The sequence below is a fragment of the Phoenix dactylifera genome, chromosome 7, assembly GCF_051530095.1.
Source record: "Phoenix dactylifera cultivar Ajwa chromosome 7, Ajwa_hap1_PhDact_Kaust_v1.1, whole genome shotgun sequence".
NCBI lineage: Eukaryota > Viridiplantae > Streptophyta > Magnoliopsida > Arecales > Arecaceae > Phoenix > Phoenix dactylifera.
The window spans coordinates 4,073,620-4,094,671 of record NC_143196.1 but is presented as its reverse complement, the minus strand read 5'-3'; the positions used below and the strand labels follow the sequence as shown (position 1 = coordinate 4,094,671).

Below are 21,052 nucleotides of genomic sequence, written 5' to 3'. Positions count from 1 at the left end.
ATCAACAAGGCAAGAAAGTCATTTTTGTTTGTTTTCTTTGATTCTAATAATTCTCCTGAGCTTGGTCCGATACATCATTTGGTACTAATATATACATCCATAGGGGCCTGCAAATGATTAATGCCAAAAATAATGTAAAGGTGATAAAGAACCCCCCCCCCCCCCTAAATTTTCAATAGAGGAGACTATGTATAAATGCACTATTAGATTCTCTATAAAAACTGGCCCAGACGACAAAGTTAGACAAAAATCTAAAATATCATTGAGAAGCAAATGTAGAGTCACCTTTCAAATGGATATTTGACATTCGAAGCACCTTAATTACTTGACAAAATCCTTTCCAAGCCGCCATGACTCTGCTAGTGGAACAATATCGCAATACAAATACACATCACTTGCCACCAAAAGGAAGCAATTGGGGCTTCTAACGACAAAGCCTGCTCTACTATGACACTTTTATCAATTCTGCTATAATTAAAGTTATTCTTGAGCAAGCTCAAGGATGGAAAAAGTTATTTTTGAGCAAACTAAGAGATCATAAAAAAATTCCATTTTGACCTTTAAACCCCCTCCCAAGCTTATATGGAGTGTCAAAAGTTGGTACGGCAAACATCTTATTTTGCTTTCCAATTCTTCGCCCAAGAGTTGGTTAATGAGAGTAGCATTCCATGTCCTCTCTCTGTCCCATATAAATCTTTCACCACCACTCTCCAATGAAACCACATTGGCATAGGTAGGTGTCCCTCTAAACCTTTTCTAACCCAAAAACCAGAACTTTCTACCTCTTCACATACAAATCTTCACTCCGGCCAATTGACAAGTCTATTTGCAAAGAATAGCTTAGGATATCATATTGCTTGACCTGCTTTCATTCATCCCCATTTGGTATCACTCTGCATGATGTAATAAAAGATAATCATAAATACAAATACCGACGAAAATTTGTGAAATTAATAAAATTAGGTGCTCCTAAGTCCTAACTATGCACATCCATGAGCAAAATCTCAACATTTGATGCAAAAATGTGCCAAGAGCATCGCATTAAGACACAAAACATAAAAAACACCTTGCTTTAAAGTCGAGCATTGATCTCTCTGATCTATATTATTACTTCTACTATTAATATTACCATTATTGCGATTGCTACCACCATCACTATCTCCTATAAAATTAACAAGCACATCATGGTGCTACACTAAATAGGGGAACTTAAAAGGGTGAAAGAAAGATTCCATGAAGCTATGTTTCCTTAGGAAATAGCTACAAATCGAATAGGTTCAAGGTTAGAACCTAACTAAATCCAATCTTTGTATCTCTCCTTTCCAACCCTAGCCTACTCAATCTTAGGTTGGGATATCTCTAACCCAACCAAATCGAGTCTAACCTCAAGAGACATTCAAATTGAGCCGGATTATTGTCAGATTAGGTTATATTGAGTTATATTAATCAGATTAAGTCAGACTAATTTAAAATTTTAAGATCAGATGAATATTCCAATATTTTTGTTGCATTAATAGTTATTTGGTTGAGGTCTGGAATATCCATCCATTCTAGTAATTAGTATACAATTTTACAACCTTGCATGAGTAAAAATATAATTATATAGAAAATATAAAAAGTATTACTCATTAGGCCAAAGCTGAGATTTTATAAAATCTCCAATTGGGGTTGAGCCCAGCAAAAGTGAAGTCCCTGGACTCAGGCAACCCAATGTGACGGGCTTCCGGAGCGTTATCCCATCCCCTTCTAGGCCGCCATTAGCGGTAGGGCTTCTGGTTGGTCCACCGGAGATCTTGATAGCCAGTGCGCGGGAGCGACCGAGCGAGGGATCTCTCCATGGCCGGACGAGCTTTGCTCTCCTCTCAGAACGGCCTTTACGCCGTCGCTCCGCTCTCTTCCATCGGCGGCCGGAGCAACGGCTTCACGGCTTCGCTGCCCCTCCTCCGCCGATGCCCTGCGGCGCCCATCCCGTCGTCCACTCGCTGCCGGAGCCACCTCCGGACCGAGGCGGAGGAGCTGAAGAAACCCCCAAAGGTGGAGCCTTTCGTCATCACTACCCCTCTTTACTACGTGAACGCTCCTCCCCACATGGGCAGCGCCTATACCACCATCGCCGCCGATGCCATCGCCCGGTTTCAGGTTTTCTCCCCAGTTCTTTGTTGGATCGAAATTCGTAGGATTCAGTTTTGGGTACATCTTCTTTTAGTTCGATGAAGTATGCAATGCCTTTGTTCATTTTCGATTAACTTGTGGTCCAAATCAGACAAAGGTGGTATCTTGTTGTTGCTAAAGGAAGAAAAAATTTGATCTTGGCTGATTTGGGATATCAATTGCTCTCAAATGCTCTTGCTAGTGGTCAATCTTCTCATAAAGCTGGAGCAATTTCTAATTAGAGTTAATAATGGTGTTTTTATTCTCTTACGCAATTCATATTCTTTACAAAAGAAAGCTGGCGTGGTTAAATCACAGCTTAAAACGGCAGAAAAGATTTGTTTTTCTCTTTCCACAATTTCAAGCTAGCGTGGTTAATTGCATTTCTATCACCCCCCTTTTTTGAGCTTTTCCAATGCTATTCTTTTTGCCCCAGAGGCTGCAAGAGAAGAAGGTTATATTCATCACAGGGACGGATGAGCATGGAGAGAAAATTGCTTCAGCTGCAGAGACTAGTGGCAAGAGTCCTAGCGAGCACTGCGATACTGTTTCGCATGCTTTCCGGATGCTGTGGAAAGAAGTATGTTTCCCTCTCTTTTAACTGTTTGGATTACCAGGGCTTTATATTTTTAGTATTTTTAAGTTATCGGTTGAACTGATGGAATTCATGCTGAGAATTTATTGCTTATAGTACGAGCAGAATAAGCATTACCTTCCATTTTTGCTCATTGATGGCAGCTAGACATAGCATATGACAAATTCATTCGAACTACTGATTCAAGGCATGAAGCTGTTGTGAAGGAGTTCTATTCTAGAGTGCTCAATAATGGCGATATATACCGAGCTGACTATGAGGGGCTCTACTGTGTGAACTGCGAAGAGTACAAGGTAAAACTTCATATCTTCGTCCCAGTGCATAAAATTTTCTTCTTGTTCTTGTTCTTCTTCACCACCATTGTGATTGACAAGAGGCCTTATGGGTATGTGGCTGGAAGGCTGTCTTTGGCCGGCTCTATGTTCCGGGAACCTACTTTTACCTTTATGACCTGGACGGTTCAATTAGCAAGCATGGGAAGGCTTGTGGAGGTTTAGCAAGAGACACATCAGTTCATGACTTTGAACTTCTGCAAGATGAAGATGACCAAAGGCAACACTATTAAGTGTACTAATCAGTAATTAAATAACATGTAGTCTAACTCACATATATTTATGTGTACATGTGTGTGCATGTCTGCATGCACCATAGTTTTTCTATAAAGACAATGATGCACTAAACAAAATGCTTTTCTGGAAAGACAATGATGCATTAAATAAAACTTTAACCTATCCCTGGACAATGGGACCTGCTCAAACATTGTGATTCTTGCTATTGAACAGAAAACTGAAACCTAAATAGGTAGCAGGTATGCAACAGCAGGGTTTTCTAGTAGAATGTCTAAGGACTGAAGATTAGGGCTGCAAACAAACCGAGCTGCTCACAAGCAGCATGGTCTCAACTCAACGTAGCTCATTTGAACTCGACTCAGCTAGGAAACAAGCTGATCTCAAACAACTTCTAAAGTTTGGCTCATAAATGATCCAAGCCTGAACTTGAGCCATTTGAAAATATAAGGTAGAGCCCAGGTTGGCTTGATAAAAGCTTGGCTCAGAGCCTGTATGAGCGGAGATAATTTGTCTAAGATTTCTTCTGCATATTCTGTATAATTTCAAGAGGAAAAATGTTTAAAGTAAAAAAAAAATGCATATGCTCATTATTTTTCTCTTGTCTGAAAGTACTTCTACTAGCTCCATAAACCCATTTCTATTATGCTTTGTCATTCTATTCTCCTTTGAATACTTTTTGATCTCAAACATTTTTACCAATATGTCTTTAATCATCCCTTTGGGTAATATATGCAGGATGAGAAAGAATTGCTTGAAAACAATTGCTGCCCCATGCACTTAAAGCCTTGTGTACGACGAAAGGAGGATAACTACTTTTTTTCTCTATCGAAGTATCAGCGAAGGCTGGAAGAGTTTTTATTGCAGAATCCAGATTTTGTGAAACCTCCATTTCGCTTGAATGAGGTGAGGTGTTAATAGGTACCTAATCCTTGGATTGGTTAAATTTATGGTTTTAGCCTTGAGTGGATTTTTGTTTTGAAGATGGTTATAATTTTTGAATAAAATTGTGAGTTTTGATTTCAAATTTTTAATGCATACAGTACTTTAGTCTTTGGGGTAACTGGCTTCTTATTACATTAGGAGCACTAAATGCATAAGTTTACAGTACACGAATGATGGCTTCTGGATTTCTTAAATCTCAAAGCTCAGTTAAATTCTAATTCTAATTCTAAATCTAATTTTTTAATGTTCAGCTATTTAGGTTCAGACTTGTATGAAAGCTATTTCGTGACTCTATGACATTTCCATAGCAATTTTCTTGTAACTATATAGTTACCAAAATTAAATAATAAAACCAACAATCTCATCATAGAAAGATGTTCTTATCTTTATCTACTCCCACAATTATCTTGCAAGTTGTTTGCATTATTGAAACTTAAGGTCTCCAAGACCTCTCCTTGAATAAAGATTCGTATTCAATCATTCAAAAGTCTATAATCTTTCATATGGGCTGATTGAAGTATGCAATAAGCCAGGGGTTTATGTGTCATTATCACTGCCTTTTAGTTTATGATTGCATTTTCTGACTGAAATATTGTTTTAGGTGCAAAGCTGGATTAAGAGTGGGCTGAGAGATTTCTCTATATCCCGCTCGTCTGTGGACTGGGGCATAACTGTGCCAAATGACAGTAGACAAACTGTTTATGTCTGGTTTGATGCTTTATTGGGGTAAAATCATCCTTCCACTTATCTCTTGCTTAATTTGGTAGTCTGCATGTATGCACGTATCTATCATAATAAACAATCTATATCTCCATAGTCTCAAGATGTTCCAGTTCATCATTTCACAAAATAGCGGTAAAAGCCTAGCCAAATCTGAGCACATAAGGGCTTCATGGTGCATTGTGCCTGGTTTCGACCATTTACATTTTTGTTTGAGGAGTTGTCTCTCAAATGATTTTTGCATATTTCTCTCCATGTTGTTTTATCCCAGTGGGCTGAATGCCTGGAAAATTAGACATGAACATCTATTTTTGATCCCAAAATACAACTTCCAAAAAGTTCTTAATGTTTTCAAATGTCAGTATATGATGTTTTTCTGTTGTATTTTTTGGTCTTTTGGTCAATTTTTATGTTGAATGAGAAATTCTGATAGTTGGGCACTAATTTGCTAAGGCTACATTCATAGGTTTTAGATTTAAAATTCACGACTCTGTTTTCTTCATCAATTTGTAATTTTGAATGTTTATAAGTTCCTTTTTTGAAGGAGGTGTTATCTGTTAAAAAGGGAAAGTTGGAAAATGGGAAAAATTGGGCATAAGGAGAGCAAAATATGAAGTCAAAAAATTCTCAAAGCTTTTCGCTTTTTTTTTTTCAATTTTAAGACCTTTTTGAGATTTCATCAAACAACCAAATACACCACATTACAAAACCATAATTAGTAATGTCAGAAAATACGGGATATCATGGTTTTCTATTACATCCAAACATACCCCTAATTGTCTTTTTAGAATGTAGTTTCTTATGGTCCCACTGTAATTAAGGTATGCATTTTTTTAAAGGTCTTAAAATGTTGTTTTGTTCCCCCCTCCCTTTCTTCCAAAAGTTTTCAAAATTTCTTAGCTATGCTATTTGAATTTTGAAAACTGGATTTATGGTTCACTCAGTATAACCTTCTGAATTTGAGCTTCTCATCTGTATTGCAACCTTGGGGTTGTGAATTCCATTTCACCTGCTAAGCTAAAACTTTTATTCAGAATATATGCAGTGCTCAATGTTATTGTCTACCATAACCATAACCTATTAGCCTGACGTTTTGAGATTTCTTTGTAAATCCTTCTTCACTATTTATCTCCTATCTAAAGCTATATAATTGTCACGACCCCCGCCCCGTTCCCGGCGGGTCGCCGCGACGGTCCTAGGGTGCGGGTAGGCATAAGGCCACCAGCCACCGCGTAGAACCCTACTACCTATCAATCATCAATAGATCTTGAAAAATTTGGCATGATACATGCACAAAATGATCACTTTTCCTATAGTGACCTGTCAGGATTATCTCAATACATACAACACACTACCTGTCAGAGCAGCAATCACATAATCCGTCACATAATGAACCTGGACAATATATATCAATACATTATCTCAGGCATATAACTCATCTGTATAAAAATCTGGTTCCCATTCCATCCATGGTCAAACCCATATCCACAACAGGATCTATGACTGTAACTATGCACTATATACAATAGAAGGTTTATAATACACCAAAAGGTATAAACCTCTATTTACATTATACTATACTATACTATGGAGCGGCACAGCTAGCAGGCAACCACTAATCCTGCTCTTCTCTATACAATACCTGCCCTGCAATCAAAAACACCAAACTGGGGAGTGAGTATATAAATACTCAGTGAGTGGAGTAGAGAGTACTATGCACATGAGACAGAATATAATCATGGCTCGATGTGAAATCTCAAGATCAATAACAAGATGAACATGATCTCAACATAGAAAATATGGAGTAAGTCATCAATACCACCACAATCAATATCAACTCATCTGAAGCATATATGGAATAATCAAGTAAACATATATGCTACTCATGAATATGCTCAACAGGTCATAGTACTGAATCATATAAATCAGGTGTCAATAGGCTGAATCATCAACAAGACAGCTATCGGGAGGTGGGTTTTACGCCCCAGGCGAACCAGCAACAACTCCCTACTGCCATATGCTTATATCGAATATGACACCGCACCAATATGTAAATCATCACTAGACAGCTGTCACATGCATATGCAGCAACAACTCCCTACTGTCACATGCATATGCAGGATAAGACACCATATCGATAATGTAAATGCTAGACAGCTATCGGGAGGTGGGTTTTACGCCCCAGGCGAACCAGCAACAACTCCCTACTGTCACATGCATATGCAGGATAAGACACCACACTGATCATATAAATGCTGGCCAGTATCCAGAACAGAAATCCATCTCACATCTACATACTAAACGGCACCTCGCGGGAATTCTACATCCGCGGAAAGCCATACTGCACCTCGCGGGGTCTTACTATGCCCGGCGGCAAGCAGAATATAAGTCGTAGGACCGGCCGATCCTACGCCTAGGGCCGTGTCCCCCCCTAGGAAGGGACTGGGCTCCGCCCACCCAGAAGGCTACTATGTGCACAAAGGCCGATGTTCAACCCCATCGACTATAGGTGTCCTGCAGATACTGCCAAGCCATGCATAAATGCCATAATGCACCCTCCCAATACTCTACTAAAAAGGAGTATGATCAAGACTACCACTCACTCGATCATGACCCAATCATAAACTAACATCAGGGTTAGGAGTGAGGGTCAAGGAAGTGCAATACAACTCAATATACCACTAAGAAGGCTCTACAAATCTTTGAAATGGAGGAAATGAAATCAATTTACAAAAGAAGTTATTTCACAATTTGGAACCAATTTAATTACTCATAAAAGAGTATAATCAAGCTACGACTCACAAGTCTTTAAAATAGAGGAAATGAAATCAATTTACAAAAGAAATCATTTCACAATTCGGAATCAATTTGATTACTCATCAACCCCTCGTAATTCCTCTCAATGTTCCCTCAAATGCATGTACAGAATAATCAAGCATGGAGAATCAAGATTATAGAGGAATCTACTACAATATCAATCAATATGCTCAAGTGGAATCAATTCACACTTGGCGACATTCATGAAAATGAATTAAGGATGCTCATAGTGCAAAGTACATGACTCCCACTCACCTGTCAATCCGGCACGGCCTCGATACACCTCTAGAATTTTACAGTAGGCAGCAGGGGACTTTTTCCTCTTGTTCCCTAGCTTCTTGCCCAACTGTGACATGCATTTACAATACATTTAGTCTTGTATCAAGGGCTATAATCTACGTGCCAATTATAACATAGGAAACTTTAATTGATTCAACTCCCCTGTTCCCTAAATCTTTTCTTTTATTTCTTCTTTTCCTTTTTAATTAATTAACTCATCATTTATGTATACTAGGGATTCCCTTGCATGAGTACAAGGTCCCTTTTAGCTTGATCTAGGCTTAATACTCTATTATAGCATGAAATCCCTTATTTTCCACCCGGATGAACAGTAACCCGGACCGACAGCCGGTTACTTCATCCCGGGTTTGATCCACTTTCCAAACTCCAGATTTGATGAAATTTTTACCTAACATTCTACACTCATAGGGAATTCCAAAGAGGTAACATGCATTGCTATCGAAGGTCGTTTGACCCCCTAAATAATTCGCCGAAGTTGGGACTTCGACACAGTTTTTCCGTAGTGCCGGAAAAATTTGTCAAAATCCGATTCTTCCTCTTTTAACCGCCTCTACAACCCTTATCCGACCCCTCTAGACTATATCCACCCTTTGTATAGCCTAATGTCATCAAAAGACTAGATAGGAATGGATATTTACCTTTTTCTTTTTGGAAATCGAGGTCCTTGCGTAGAGGAGAAAGAGATCTACACTTTTCCCTTCAGCTGGAAGTGCAACCGGGATCCCTTTCCTCCTCGAATCCCCTTCCTCTTCTTCTTTCTTCTTCTTCTTCTTCTCTTTTTCTTTCTTTCTTTCCTCTCTGTTTCACGCCTGAGAACCCCCTCCCTCTTTCTCTCGGTTTCATTCCAAAAGCCAGCTCAAACTCTCCAATTAAATCACATCAAGATACTATTCACCCTTTTTTTTTAATATTATTAAATTCCCATTTTGCCCCTAACACTTCAACATATCTACGGTTATGCCATTAACTTTTGATTCCTTTCCAATTTTACCCTTACCACTTCAACGCATCTACAACTATGTCATTATCTTTTCATTCCTTCCAATTTTACCCCTCATATCAATTTTAAAGGACTATTCTATCCTTTTTTATATAAAAAAAATATTTTGGGGTTATTACATCCTCCCCCCTTTATATAAAATTCGTCCTCGAATTTAAAAGAGTAAATTACCTGATTACTCAAAGGGGTGAGTGTATCTGCTTTTCATATTCTGCTCCGACTCCCAAGTGCATTCTTCAACATTGTGCCGGTGCCATTGGACCTTTACCATACATATTTCCTCTGTTCTCCCACTGTTTTGCTTTATCAATCAGCCTAGACAAGGTGGGGACCTCTACTGCCAGTACTGCATTATAAAGCGGGGAAATCAGACCCCGCCTGAATCTTTCTATCCTGGCAGCTTCAGTGGGGATGATGTAAGGAGCATACTTCCCCAATCTAGTGAACTCACGAGCGTACTCAGATACGCTCATTCCGGGCATCTGCTTCAGCCTCTCAAACTGAAGAGCCCGATTCTGCCTCTCAGCCGGAGACAAAAACTCATCCATCACTGCTTGCCTGAACTCTTCCCAGGTTGGAGGATTCCTATTGTACAACCTGTCCTTCACGTGCCTCTGGTACCAGCCCCAGGCATCTTCCTTCATTGTAAGCCCTACGAGTTCTATAGCTCTTGCATCAGAACAGGGCAGTCTCCGTATCATCTTTTCAGTCTCCTCCAGAAATCTCTGAGGATCTTCACCTTCTTCCCCCTTAAACTCTGGGGTTCTGAGCCTCAGAAATTCCTGTACAGTAATCCCCTCATCATCTAGAGCTCGCCTAGCCAAACTTCTTGGCACACGTACAGGAGGTGGGATGGATACTACTGACGGGGCAGGAGATTTCCCCCGAGCAATCTGCTCTCTCAGAGCCTGATTCTCCGCCAGTAACCGTTCCATCAATGCATCTCTACTTCCTACCTCTCCTTGATCATTAACCCTCCGTCTATCAGCAGGAGGAGATTTTTCTCTTTGGGGCTCGACATGTGCAGAACCCGCATCCAATGCTATATCTGGCTCCATCCTCCTTTCAGGACGAGCAGGTCCTCTCCTTGGAGGTATTCTTTATATCTCTCTAAAAAAGTCAAAAAGAGAGGATGGTCGTTACACACTGAGTCATGATATATTTTACTGAGTTGTAAATGACTCATAAAATAACATACAGAAAAATCCTATGCTCCATAGTATAATCCTATACTTAATCCTGACTCATCCTATTGCTCTGACAGGACTCTTATTTAACCTTTGCTCTGATACCAAGCTTTGTCACGACCCCCGCCCCGTTCCCGGCGGGCCGCCGCGACGGTCCTAGGGTGCGGGTAGGCATAAGGCCACCAGCCACCGCGTAGAACCCTACTACCTATCAATCATCAATAGATCTTGAAAAATTTGGCATGATACATGCACAAAATGATCACTTTTCCTATAGTGACCTGTCAGGATTATCTCAATACATACAACACACTACCTGTCAGAGCAGCAATCACATAATCCGTCACATAATGAACCTGGACAATATATATCAATACATTATCTCAGGCATATAACTCATCTGTATAAAAATCTGGTTCCCATTCCATCCATGGTCAAACCCATATCCACAACAGGATCTATGACTGTAACTATGCACTATATACAATAGAAGGTTTATAATACACCAAAAGGTATAAACCTCTATTTACATTATACTATACTATACTATGGAGCGGCACAGCTAGCAGGCAACCACTAATCCTGCTCTTCTCTATACAATACCTGCCCTGCAATCAAAAACACCAAACTGGGGAGTGAGTATATAAATACTCAGTGAGTGGAGTAGAGAGTACTATGCACATGAGACAGAATATAATCATGGCTCGATGTGAAATCTCAAGATCAATAACAAGATGAACATGATCTCAACATAGAAAATATGGAGTAAGTCATCAATACCACCACAATCAATATCAACTCATCTGAAGCATATATGGAATAATCAAGTAAACATATATGCTACTCATGAATATGCTCAACAGGTCATAGTACTGAATCATATAAATCAGGTGTCAATAGGCTGAATCATCAACAAGACAGCTATCGGGAGGTGGGTTTTACGCCCCAGGCGAACCAGCAACAACTCCCTACTGCCATATGCTTATATCGAATATGACACCACACCAATATGTAAATCATCACTAGACAGCTGTCACATGCATATGCAGCAACAACTCCCTACTGTCACATGCATATGCAGGATAAGACACCATATCGATAATGTAAATGCTAGACAGCTATCGGGAGGTGGGTTTTACGCCCCAGGCGAACCAGCAACAACTCCCTACTGTCACATGCATATGCAGGATAAGACACCACACTGATCATATAAATGCTGGCCAGTATCCAGAATAGAAATCCATCTCACATCTACATACTAAACGGCACCTCGCGGGAATTCTACATCCGCGGAAAGCCATACTGCACCTCGCGGGGTCTTACTATGCCCGGCGGCAAGCAGAATATAAGTCGTAGGACCGGCCGATCCTACGCCTAGGGCCGTGTCCCCCCTAGGAAGGGACTGGGCTCCGCCCACCCAGAAGGCTACTATGTGCACAAAGGCCGATGTTCAACCCCATCGACTATAGGTGTCCTGCAGATACTGCCAAGCCATGCATAAATGCCATAATGCACCCTCCCAATACTCTACTAAAAAGGAGTATGATCAAGACTACCACTCACTCGATCATGACCCAATCATAAACTAACATCAGGGTTAGGAGTGAGGGTCAAGGAAGTGCAATACAACTCAATATACCACTAAGAAGGCTCTACAAATCTTTGAAATGGAGGAAATGAAATCAATTTACAAAAGAAGTTATTTCACAATTTGGAACCAATTTAATTACTCATAAAAGAGTATAATCAAGCTACGACTCACAAGTCTTTAAAATAGAGGAAATGAAATCAATTTACAAAAGAAATCATTTCACAATTCGGAATCAATTTGATTACTCATCAACCCCTCGTAATTCCTCTCAATGTTCCCTCAAATGCATGTACAGAATAATCAAGCATGGAGAATCAAGATTATAGAGGAATCTACTACAATATCAATCAATATGCTCAAGTGGAATCAATTCACACTTGGCGACATTCATGAAAATGAATTAAGGATGCTCATAGTGCAAAGTACATGACTCCCACTCACCTGTCAATCCGGCACGGCCTCGATACACCTCTAGAATTTTACAGTAGGCAGCAGGGGACTTTTTTCTCTTGTTCCCTAGCTTCTTGCCCAACTGTGACATGCATTTACAATACATTTAGTCTTGTATCAAGGGCTATAATCTACGTGCCAATTATAACATAGGAAACTTTAATTGATTCAACTCCCCTGTTCCCTAAATCTTTTCTTTTATTTCTTCTTTTCCTTTTTAATTAATTAACTCATCATTTATGTATACTAGGGATTCCCTTGCATGAGTACAAGGTCCCTTTTAGCTTGATCTAGGCTTAATACTCTATTATAGCATGAAATCCCTTATTTTCCACCCGGATGAACAGTAACCCGGACCGACAGCCGGTTACTTCATCCCGGGTTTGATCCACTTTCCAAACTCCAGATTTGATGAAATTTTTACCTAACATTCTACACTCATAGGGAATTCCAAAGAGGTAACATGCATTGCTATCGAAGGTCGTTTGACCCCCTAAATAATTCGCCGAAGTTGGGACTTCGACACAGTTTTTCCGTAGTGCCGGAAAAATTTGTCAAAATCCGATTCTTCCTCTTTTAACCGCCTCTACAACCCTTATCCGACCCCTCTAGACTATATCCACCCTTTGTATAGCCTAATGTCATCAAAAGACTAGATAGGAATGGATATTTACCTTTTTCTTTTTGGAAATCGAGGTCCTTGCGTAGAGGAGAAAGAGATCTACACTTTTCCCTTCAGCTGGAAGTGCAACCGGGATCCCTTTCCTCCTCGAATCCCCTTCCTCTTCTTCTTTCTTCTTCTTCTTCTTCTCTTTTTCTTTCTTTCTTTCCTCTCTGTTTCACGCCTGAGAACCCCCTCCCTCTTTCTCTCGGTTTCATTCCAAAAGCCAGCTCAAACTCTCCAATTAAATCACATCAAGATACTATTCACCCTTTTTTTTAATATTATTAAATTCCCATTTTGCCCCTAACACTTCAACATATCTACGGTTATGCCATTAACTTTTGATTCCTTTCCAATTTTACCCTTACCACTTCAACGCATCTACAACTATGTCATTATCTTTTCATTCCTTCCAATTTTACCCCTCATATCAATTTTAAAGGACTATTCTATCCTTTTTTATATAAAAAAAATATTTTGGGGTTATTACAATAATCCTTAATAATCAAGTACTTTACCCTTTTTCACGACTTCCTCGATCCTTCTTCTTTGTCTTCTCTTTTGCCCTTTCAATACAAAACCGAATGCTCTTGCTTATCAGAGCACTGCATAGTCTTTATTCACCAAGTTATCTCCCATTGTTTCCTATTACTTATTGTTTTGATTTCTTAATTTTGTAATATTCATTAAATACACGAAGATGTCCTACCTTTATGCAGGTATATTTCAGCATTATTAGAGGATGGAGAGAAACCAGGTTTACAACAAGCTGTTAGTTCTGGTTGGCCTGCTTCATTACACTTAATAGGAAAGGTATACTATATATCTATCTTCGTCCCTATTCTATTTTTGAAAAGCATTTTTGGTTCTATAAATCTGTATAATTTATAGAAGGATAGTGTAGTGCATACACATTCAATGTGCTGGCCTTTCATACTATTCCATTCTTGTGCGTACGTGTGCAGTCTATTCTGGGTGCATCACATTGGGATGCTAATTTGTAGCTAGCAGTCTTTTGAAAAAATAAAAGCTGATTCACACTTAAAGCCGTAGTTATGGATTGTCTTATAGTTCTCCATTCAAATGCCTATTATTTACTTTTTAGGTGTGATCTTGTGATGCATGGATATCACAAGACTTAAAAAGCCTGGGTTGTAGTAAAATGTCCAAGTTCTTTTAAAAGATTGAAAGTATAATTATTACAGAGAATGAGCTATATGCTATATTATCTTTATCTTTTTTCCTTAAATCATATTTGCTGTCTAACAGCGTCATAAGTCAACACGAGTTGTATTTCTAGAAGCTGTCAAATTTTCCTTAACTTGATTATTAATTTTTCACACCTTACTTGTGCAGCCATCACCTTGTTGCTTTCATCCTTATGTCGTTTTTTTTGTTTCATATCTCTTTGTGACCTTTAGTACCATGGTATTGGTCAGTTACTTGCTATACTCTTTTTCTCCCTTCTGTTTGTGATACCCTAACAAATTCTCTCATTTTCCTCTTGAAAGAAAGTTGCTAAGAAGCCTCTGTTAATTATGAAAACAATTCTCTAGTATTAAATGGCATTTAGGTTTTAAATGTTATCGTTTGAGATCTTTTGGTTTTCTAGAGTTTAAAAAGAAAGAAGGAATTTGTCCAATAGTCACAAATGGTGCCTCCACAGGTTGACATCCGATCCAACCTAGTAGTAAGCGATCCGCCAAAAGCAACATAAGAGCGGTTATTCCGAAAACAGCTTATTCTTTCAAATAGCCGATTCGTGAGCAGATTTATTTACTTCGTCGAAAAGAGGGCAAAATTCTCTGAATCTTTCTTTGTTATTTTCGTTAGGTTCAAGTCTGGCGGGAATAATATTCTACGACATCTGGAAGATTTATATAAAAGGTGTTCATACATCTGCACTTGTGTGTTTTATGCACTATGTCTCACACCAGATAGAAACAAATCCACTGTTTTCTGCTAAAAAGTATTTAACTTTTGATGTTCAGTTCCATTTATTCACAGTCTCCTTTTATCAATTAATAAGCTTATCAGATTACCTTGCTTTTCACTTTGTATGGTACTTTCGTTCAATTCCTGGTTCCAGAACTTTAAGTTCATATATTTCTTATTTTCAATGGATGAAGAGGAGGCTCTCATTTTTTGTTTCCTGTTTTATATCTCCAGGACATCTTGCGATTTCATGCAGTTTATTGGCCAGCAATGTTAATGTCAGCGGGATTAAGTCTTCCAAGCATGGTCTTTGGTCATGGATTTTTGACGAAGGTATGGATGATCCATCTTGTTGACTTTTATTAGAGTTTCGTAAACCATAGAGCATCCCAATTTTTGTTAAAATTCAAATATTAAGTGACTGCAATGTCATAATTTTCTCAAACAAAATGTTAGTCATGTACAATTTCTGATATTATCTTCAGCAAAACTTTTGAAATTTCTCTTTCTGCACCAGCTCATCTACTTATGACTTTAGTGGATGTTTTCTATCAATGACCTATGTATTCTCCAGATTGCATCTGTCAGAAATCTCCTGAACTTTCCCATCCTAATTTTGTTCAGTATTTGCAATTGGTCCATGATCTATACTTGAATTCACTATCCCTCTTGATTGACTTTCAGCAAGTTTGTGATTGCTTGTGTTGTCTAGTTTCTATAATTAATTTCTTTTTGTTCCCAATATGTGCTAACTGCATCTAGACAATCGTATCTTTCGCTTTCAGAAATGTCTACTCAACCATGACCTAGAGATGTGTCCTTTTCACCTGATACTTGGACAGTTTCTCCATCACCGTGCTACCAAATCGTTTAAACCACAATCCATATGCCTTTTGCGGTAGCTGATTGATGGGATTTCTCGAGTTCTACTTAAGTTTGACTCAGTGATTGGGATAGATCAGTTAGGACATTAGTTGTACTGTGGAGGAAATTAAAATATTGCAATTGGAGCATGTGATTATCATTTCATAGAAAACATTATATTTTGAGTTGCTGTACATACAATTTTTGAGATCTAAAGTTACAATAATAGTTGAGATTGGTCAGGAAACCTCTCCGGCTTGAAGAATGAAGACCTGAGAATGCTTACATTTGAAACAATGTGTACGAGCCCATGATCTCAAACACAAAAGCTATCTCATGTAGTTTACAATCTTCCTGCCGCTTTATTATTCATAAAAACTTAGTGTTCTTGCGCATTTATATTCCACATAATACAATTGGTTTCCAGGTTAATGTTTAATTATGGTTGTACAAGTATTTTATTTGGATTATTGTTTTTGAAAATCAAGCTTTGGTCTTATTCAGTTTCAAACTGAAATTATTTGTCAATCACTTCTCATGTGTTCAGACTTCATTACATGGTTTCCGTGCAATACATCTTCTTCTTCGTAATGTATGTGCATAAGCTCTTTAAAGATACCATGAAACCTGATAATCTATCTCATATATTTATTTTCACTTCATGCAGCACTACTTTTTATTTTGAAAATTTTAGGATGGTATGAAGATGGGGAAATCATTGGGCAATACTCTTGAACCAAAGGATCTGGTGGGTAGATTTGGAGCTGATGCTGTCAGGTACTTTTTCTTGCGAGAAGTGGAATTTGGGAATGATGGGGACTATTCAGAGGACCGTTTCATAAATATAGTCAATGCACATCTTGCGAATACAATTGGTATGTCTACTTGGATGCTGAAGTCATGTTGATTGGAATATTTACTATCCTTTTTCTGGTGGCATGTGGTAACATTAGAGTAATTCTCTACTCAGTTTATATGCCTGTTTAGATTCCCATTTTATTTGGGTTGCTTGGACTTTTATATTCTCAGTTTATATTCTCTACACAGGAAACCTTCTCAACCGCACCCTTGGACTTTTGAAGAAGAACTGCCAGTCCATATTGGCTTTTGATTCTGGCATTGCAGCAGAAGGAAATCCATTCAAAGATACTGTAGAGAAGTTGGTAAGGATTAGTAATATATTCTTGAAGGCCTCATCTCTTTTGAATTTATCTTTTGTCATTTGGAGTCCACTCCTTAATGATGTCATCAGCATGGGCTACATAGTTGAATCTTTTAATTAGTTTTTCTTTGTTATCTCGAACACACGCTTTAATATGGAGTCCTTGTAGTTTTAAATTTTCAGAGAGGTAATCCTCAGTGAACCTCATTAACACCAAAAGAGCTGCTTATACATGTCTTATGGTGAATGACCTAGACAAGAAAACCAGTAAAGGCAAAAAAGAGTTTTGAGTGATATTCATGGACCTATGCAAGGGTTTTTTATCTTCTTTTCTACCACATTATGACATGTGCCCATGGCTGCATTTAGACAATGCATAAGACTGTCATTATATTTTGCCAAGTGATTTGATGGAGAAGTGGTTTTTACCTGGTGGCTGATACCTTGTGGAGGACTTCATATGAGAATTTTTTGGTGGGAACTTGTACAGAATTAGGCCTCAGTTCGTGTTTGTATGTGCATGCATATTGAGTAGGGGGAGGATGCCTGCAGCTAGAATGCTATTCTGTTTTTCTTTTCCTTTTCCTGTCCTAGTAATTCATTTCTTTTAGTGTCCTGTTTTGTCTTGGTTCCTGACCTAATACTGCATAGTTTTCTTCTTTGGCTTCCACAGCTTGGCCAGATGCATGTCCACTGATGGGCGCTTCTTAAAAGTTCTTTTTCTGACCAAGTGTTGTCCATGCTGAAACATACCAAAATTTCCTTTCATTTGCATACCATGATACATGAGCATATCTTGTCATCAAGGATTACTTTTGTAAAACATTTGTCTACTATAACACAGAAAGCTTATTAGCATGAAAAGTTATTACTGAAAAAAAATAGAATGTTAGAATAAATATCTGAGCTATATGTAATACCTTCTCTTAGTGATGGCCTGTTTGTGTAGGTGGAGAAGGTGCGATACCATTATGAGAATCTCTCTTTATCATCTGCTTGCGAATCTGTGTTAGATATTGGTACTGCTGGTAATTCATATATGGATGAACGTGCTCCATGGTCTGGTTTTAAGCAAGGGGGTGCTAGTTCTGAAATGGCTGCAAAGGTAATCTTTGAAATCGACTACATCTTAGTTTGATTGTTTGTTCGATCATTTTTGAGCTTTTTCTAGTTTTTTCTTTGCTATTTCTAGTTCTTTCTTTGCTATAGTGTTAATCTTACACACAGTGAATTTTCTCAAATGCAAATCAAAGAATTGTGGAAAAAATTATTTATCAGGGCCAAAAAAATTTCATAATTGGCCTAGTGTCTTCTGAATATTACTCCATCTTCATTAGATAACAAAAGTAAGTTTTATTTAAAACATTATAAGCAAGATTTGTTGTACCGGTACTGGGCACCGTACCGGTTGCCCGGCGGCACGAGTTGGCATGGGTCCGCGTCGTGTCGTGCCGAGCCTGTACCGACACAACAGAGGAGGCAGGGGAGAGAGTGAACGAGAGAGAGGAAAAGAGAGAGAAGGGGAGAGAGGGAGGGAGAGAGAATGAGGTTGGTGGAGGGCCGGCGCCCAGGCAGGAGGCCGTGAATGGGTCCCTGTTTTGTTTGAAACATGGATCCGGCCGCTAAAAAATTTTGCGATTTTCAAGTGAAGTCGGCAAATCGTTTGGCGACTTCACTTAAATATCACGAAATTTAAAAAAAATAAAAAAAAATGATTTTGGATACCAAAAGAACATCACCTTAACTCAGTGAACAGATGCAGTGGCTTTTTTTAATAATCTATTAATGTTTTTAATTAATATGAGAATTATTAGCATTGTCTGGCGAATCTTTTCGCAAGTTCACTTTGCTATCTATTTCACACTTCTATCTGACAACCTTGGCTATGAACATCTTTTATGGCAAGATCAACGAATTTGTGGTCTTGGATGTTAAAGATTGGTGGGAAATGCAGGGTTACAGTTGCTAATCATTTCATTGTTCATTTATATGCAGGACCTTGTAATTATATTGGAGGCAATGAGGATTATAGCAATTGCTTTGTTTCCAATCACTCCAAGACTATCTTTGAGGATATATATGCAACTTGGGTTTTCAAAGGATCAGTTTGAAGCAGTGACCTGGGTACTTTCAACTCTTTATGCATCTTCTTTCTCACGTAATGTATACTACTGAGCAGCCTTCTGCATGAAGGAATGCACAACTTCATGGAACGTTTCTTAGATCCATAAGCTTTGCTATTTAGTGTGGTGCTATGCTGTGTTTGATCATCTTATAGGAAATAGTGATAGTAATAATAATATATAGATTAGAGAGTCAATATTTATCTTGTGTGCATCTGCATGCATGATGCTGGCACATCCTTGCATCAAACTTTAGGATTTTGGTCCTGGATGTGCCTAGTTCATAGTAGCCAATTTTATTATTTTTACAAATTTCCACCGATATTTACATTTATGATTGTCTTTTTGTCTTCATCATATAGAGTGATACCAAATGGGGAGGGATGAAAGCAGGTCAGATAATGGCAGATCCTAAGCCAGTGTTTGCAAGGATTGAAAGTAGAAAGGAAGGAGAAGATGAAGTGGTTCAGAAGGTGGTCAAGGATAAGAAGAAAACTTTGCGTAGTCAAGGGCTTGTACAGGCTTAACAGCAATATTCGGCACTTTCTGCTATACCTGGGAGGCTTTTGGTTTTCGATGCGGAGAAGGCACATGATTGACAGGGTTTGCTTGAATGCGATTGCCACAGGTTGAGCAGTCCCGAGGCCTTGTGTCGAGCTCTGTAGCTAATTATGTGACGGTTGCCTCCAACTCCTAGTGATCTTTTATAGAACTTGGTGGTGATAATGTGCAAAATTGTTTCCCAAGTTCTATTTCCACAATTTTCAGCATCTCATAATGCAGTTAAAAACCTGTTGAACTTGGAGGAAACAGGAGAACCCTCTTCATTTATTTTTACAAGTGTTTGTGGTTTATTTAATGTATGGTAATCCTTGTGTTCCAAGAATACAAACAAATGTCTGAACTTCCCCATGTTAGTTGCTTTGCCATGAAATATAAAAGCATACTCACACCTACCAGAATGGTTTCCAAATGCTCGATCCCTGATCCCTCCGAGCTTAGCTGTTTTATTATTTGTGGTGATGCCTCTGCCCTTATATTAGCTAATTTAGCCTGCATGCATTAAGAACCATGCATTGTGTCCAAATAGGAGGACAGCCATAATGTTCAATCTTTTTTTTGTTTTTGTGTCTTACCTAAGTTACCTCTGCGTTTGATGTGCTTGCTACCTTCTGGATTTGCAACCCACATAAGCACAGCCCTCCAATGTTCCGAATTGTCAGACTCCCATGATCAAAGTTTCATGATGAACATGGTCCTCAAAAAATCTTGTTATATCAACATGAGTTTCTCCCCTTACATGCAGCATCTTACCATAATGATCTGTTCATGCTCGGGCTCGTGTCAGCTACCTACACATTTGATCTCATTTTGACTAGGAAATGAGCTTCAACCAAGATGAATAAGATCTTGGTTCGATGAAAAGCTCGTTCTTGCAGCAGGTAGCTACCATCTTTCCTGAATTACTGTAATCCTGTTTGGCGGCGGATAGCTGCACAGTATCTTGAATTGCTACTTGGTTATAACTTGCTTCACCCTTGGTTGTTCCCCTCTCGGATCATTTCTCTCCATGGAGAAATCTCTTGTTTATGTTGTTGAATAGTGCTACCTTCCCACACTTTACTATTTGTTCAGGTGCATGATTCTAAATTGCAGTCAGGGATGGGTACAATGCATGAGAGTAAAGTGACTGCTGAGTGAGACTCAATTCAGGTATAACCATTCAGCAAGCACCATGTTTGCATAGAGAAGATTTGGCCATTTTTATTTTTTTAAAATTATTATTATAATAATCATTATGGATAAACCTATGGCCTAACTATAAAAAAAGGACCAGTCAATACTTAATGGCTGCTGTAGCACACCAACCTACGGCCTAAGCAAGAAAAGGATTAGTCAATAATTTTTTGGTAATTTGGCACTACTGATGGTGCACGTTACCTAATTAGATAACATTATCCATCAGTGCATGGTCTGAAAGT

The 21,052-nt window shown here is 38.7% G+C and overlaps 1 protein-coding gene across 1 annotated transcript; it reads left to right on the top strand.

Annotated features, from left to right (window-relative positions):
- Positions 1 to 1,641: 1,641 nt before the first annotated feature.
- OVA1 (methionyl-tRNA synthetase / methionine-tRNA ligase / MetRS (cpMetRS)) lies at positions 1,642 to 20,026 on the top strand. The gene is made up of 12 exons (XM_039127518.3): positions 1,642 to 2,139; positions 2,588 to 2,731; positions 2,890 to 3,039; positions 4,051 to 4,218; positions 4,859 to 4,983; positions 13,706 to 13,799; positions 15,156 to 15,254; positions 16,480 to 16,660; positions 16,833 to 16,948; positions 17,897 to 18,052; positions 18,943 to 19,071; positions 19,433 to 20,026. Exons 1-12 carry the CDS (start codon positions 1,837 to 1,839, stop codon positions 19,595 to 19,597), a joined length of 1,830 nt encoding a protein of 609 aa, XP_038983446.2. The 5' UTR covers positions 1,642 to 1,836; the 3' UTR covers positions 19,598 to 20,026.
- The last annotated feature ends 1,026 nt before the right edge of the window (positions 20,027 to 21,052 follow it).

Coding starts and splice junctions, on each gene's coding strand:
- OVA1 (XM_039127518.3), top strand. CDS start 1,837: ATGGCCGGACGAGCTTTGCTCTCCTCTCAGAACGGCCTTTACGCCGTC. Junction 2,732..2,889: donor TCCGGATGCTGTGGAAAGAA/GTATGTTTCCCT, acceptor CATTGATGGCAG/CTAGACATAGCATATGACAA. Junction 4,984..13,705: donor TGGTTTGATGCTTTATTGGG/GTAAAATCATCC, acceptor ACCTTTATGCAG/GTATATTTCAGCATTATTAG.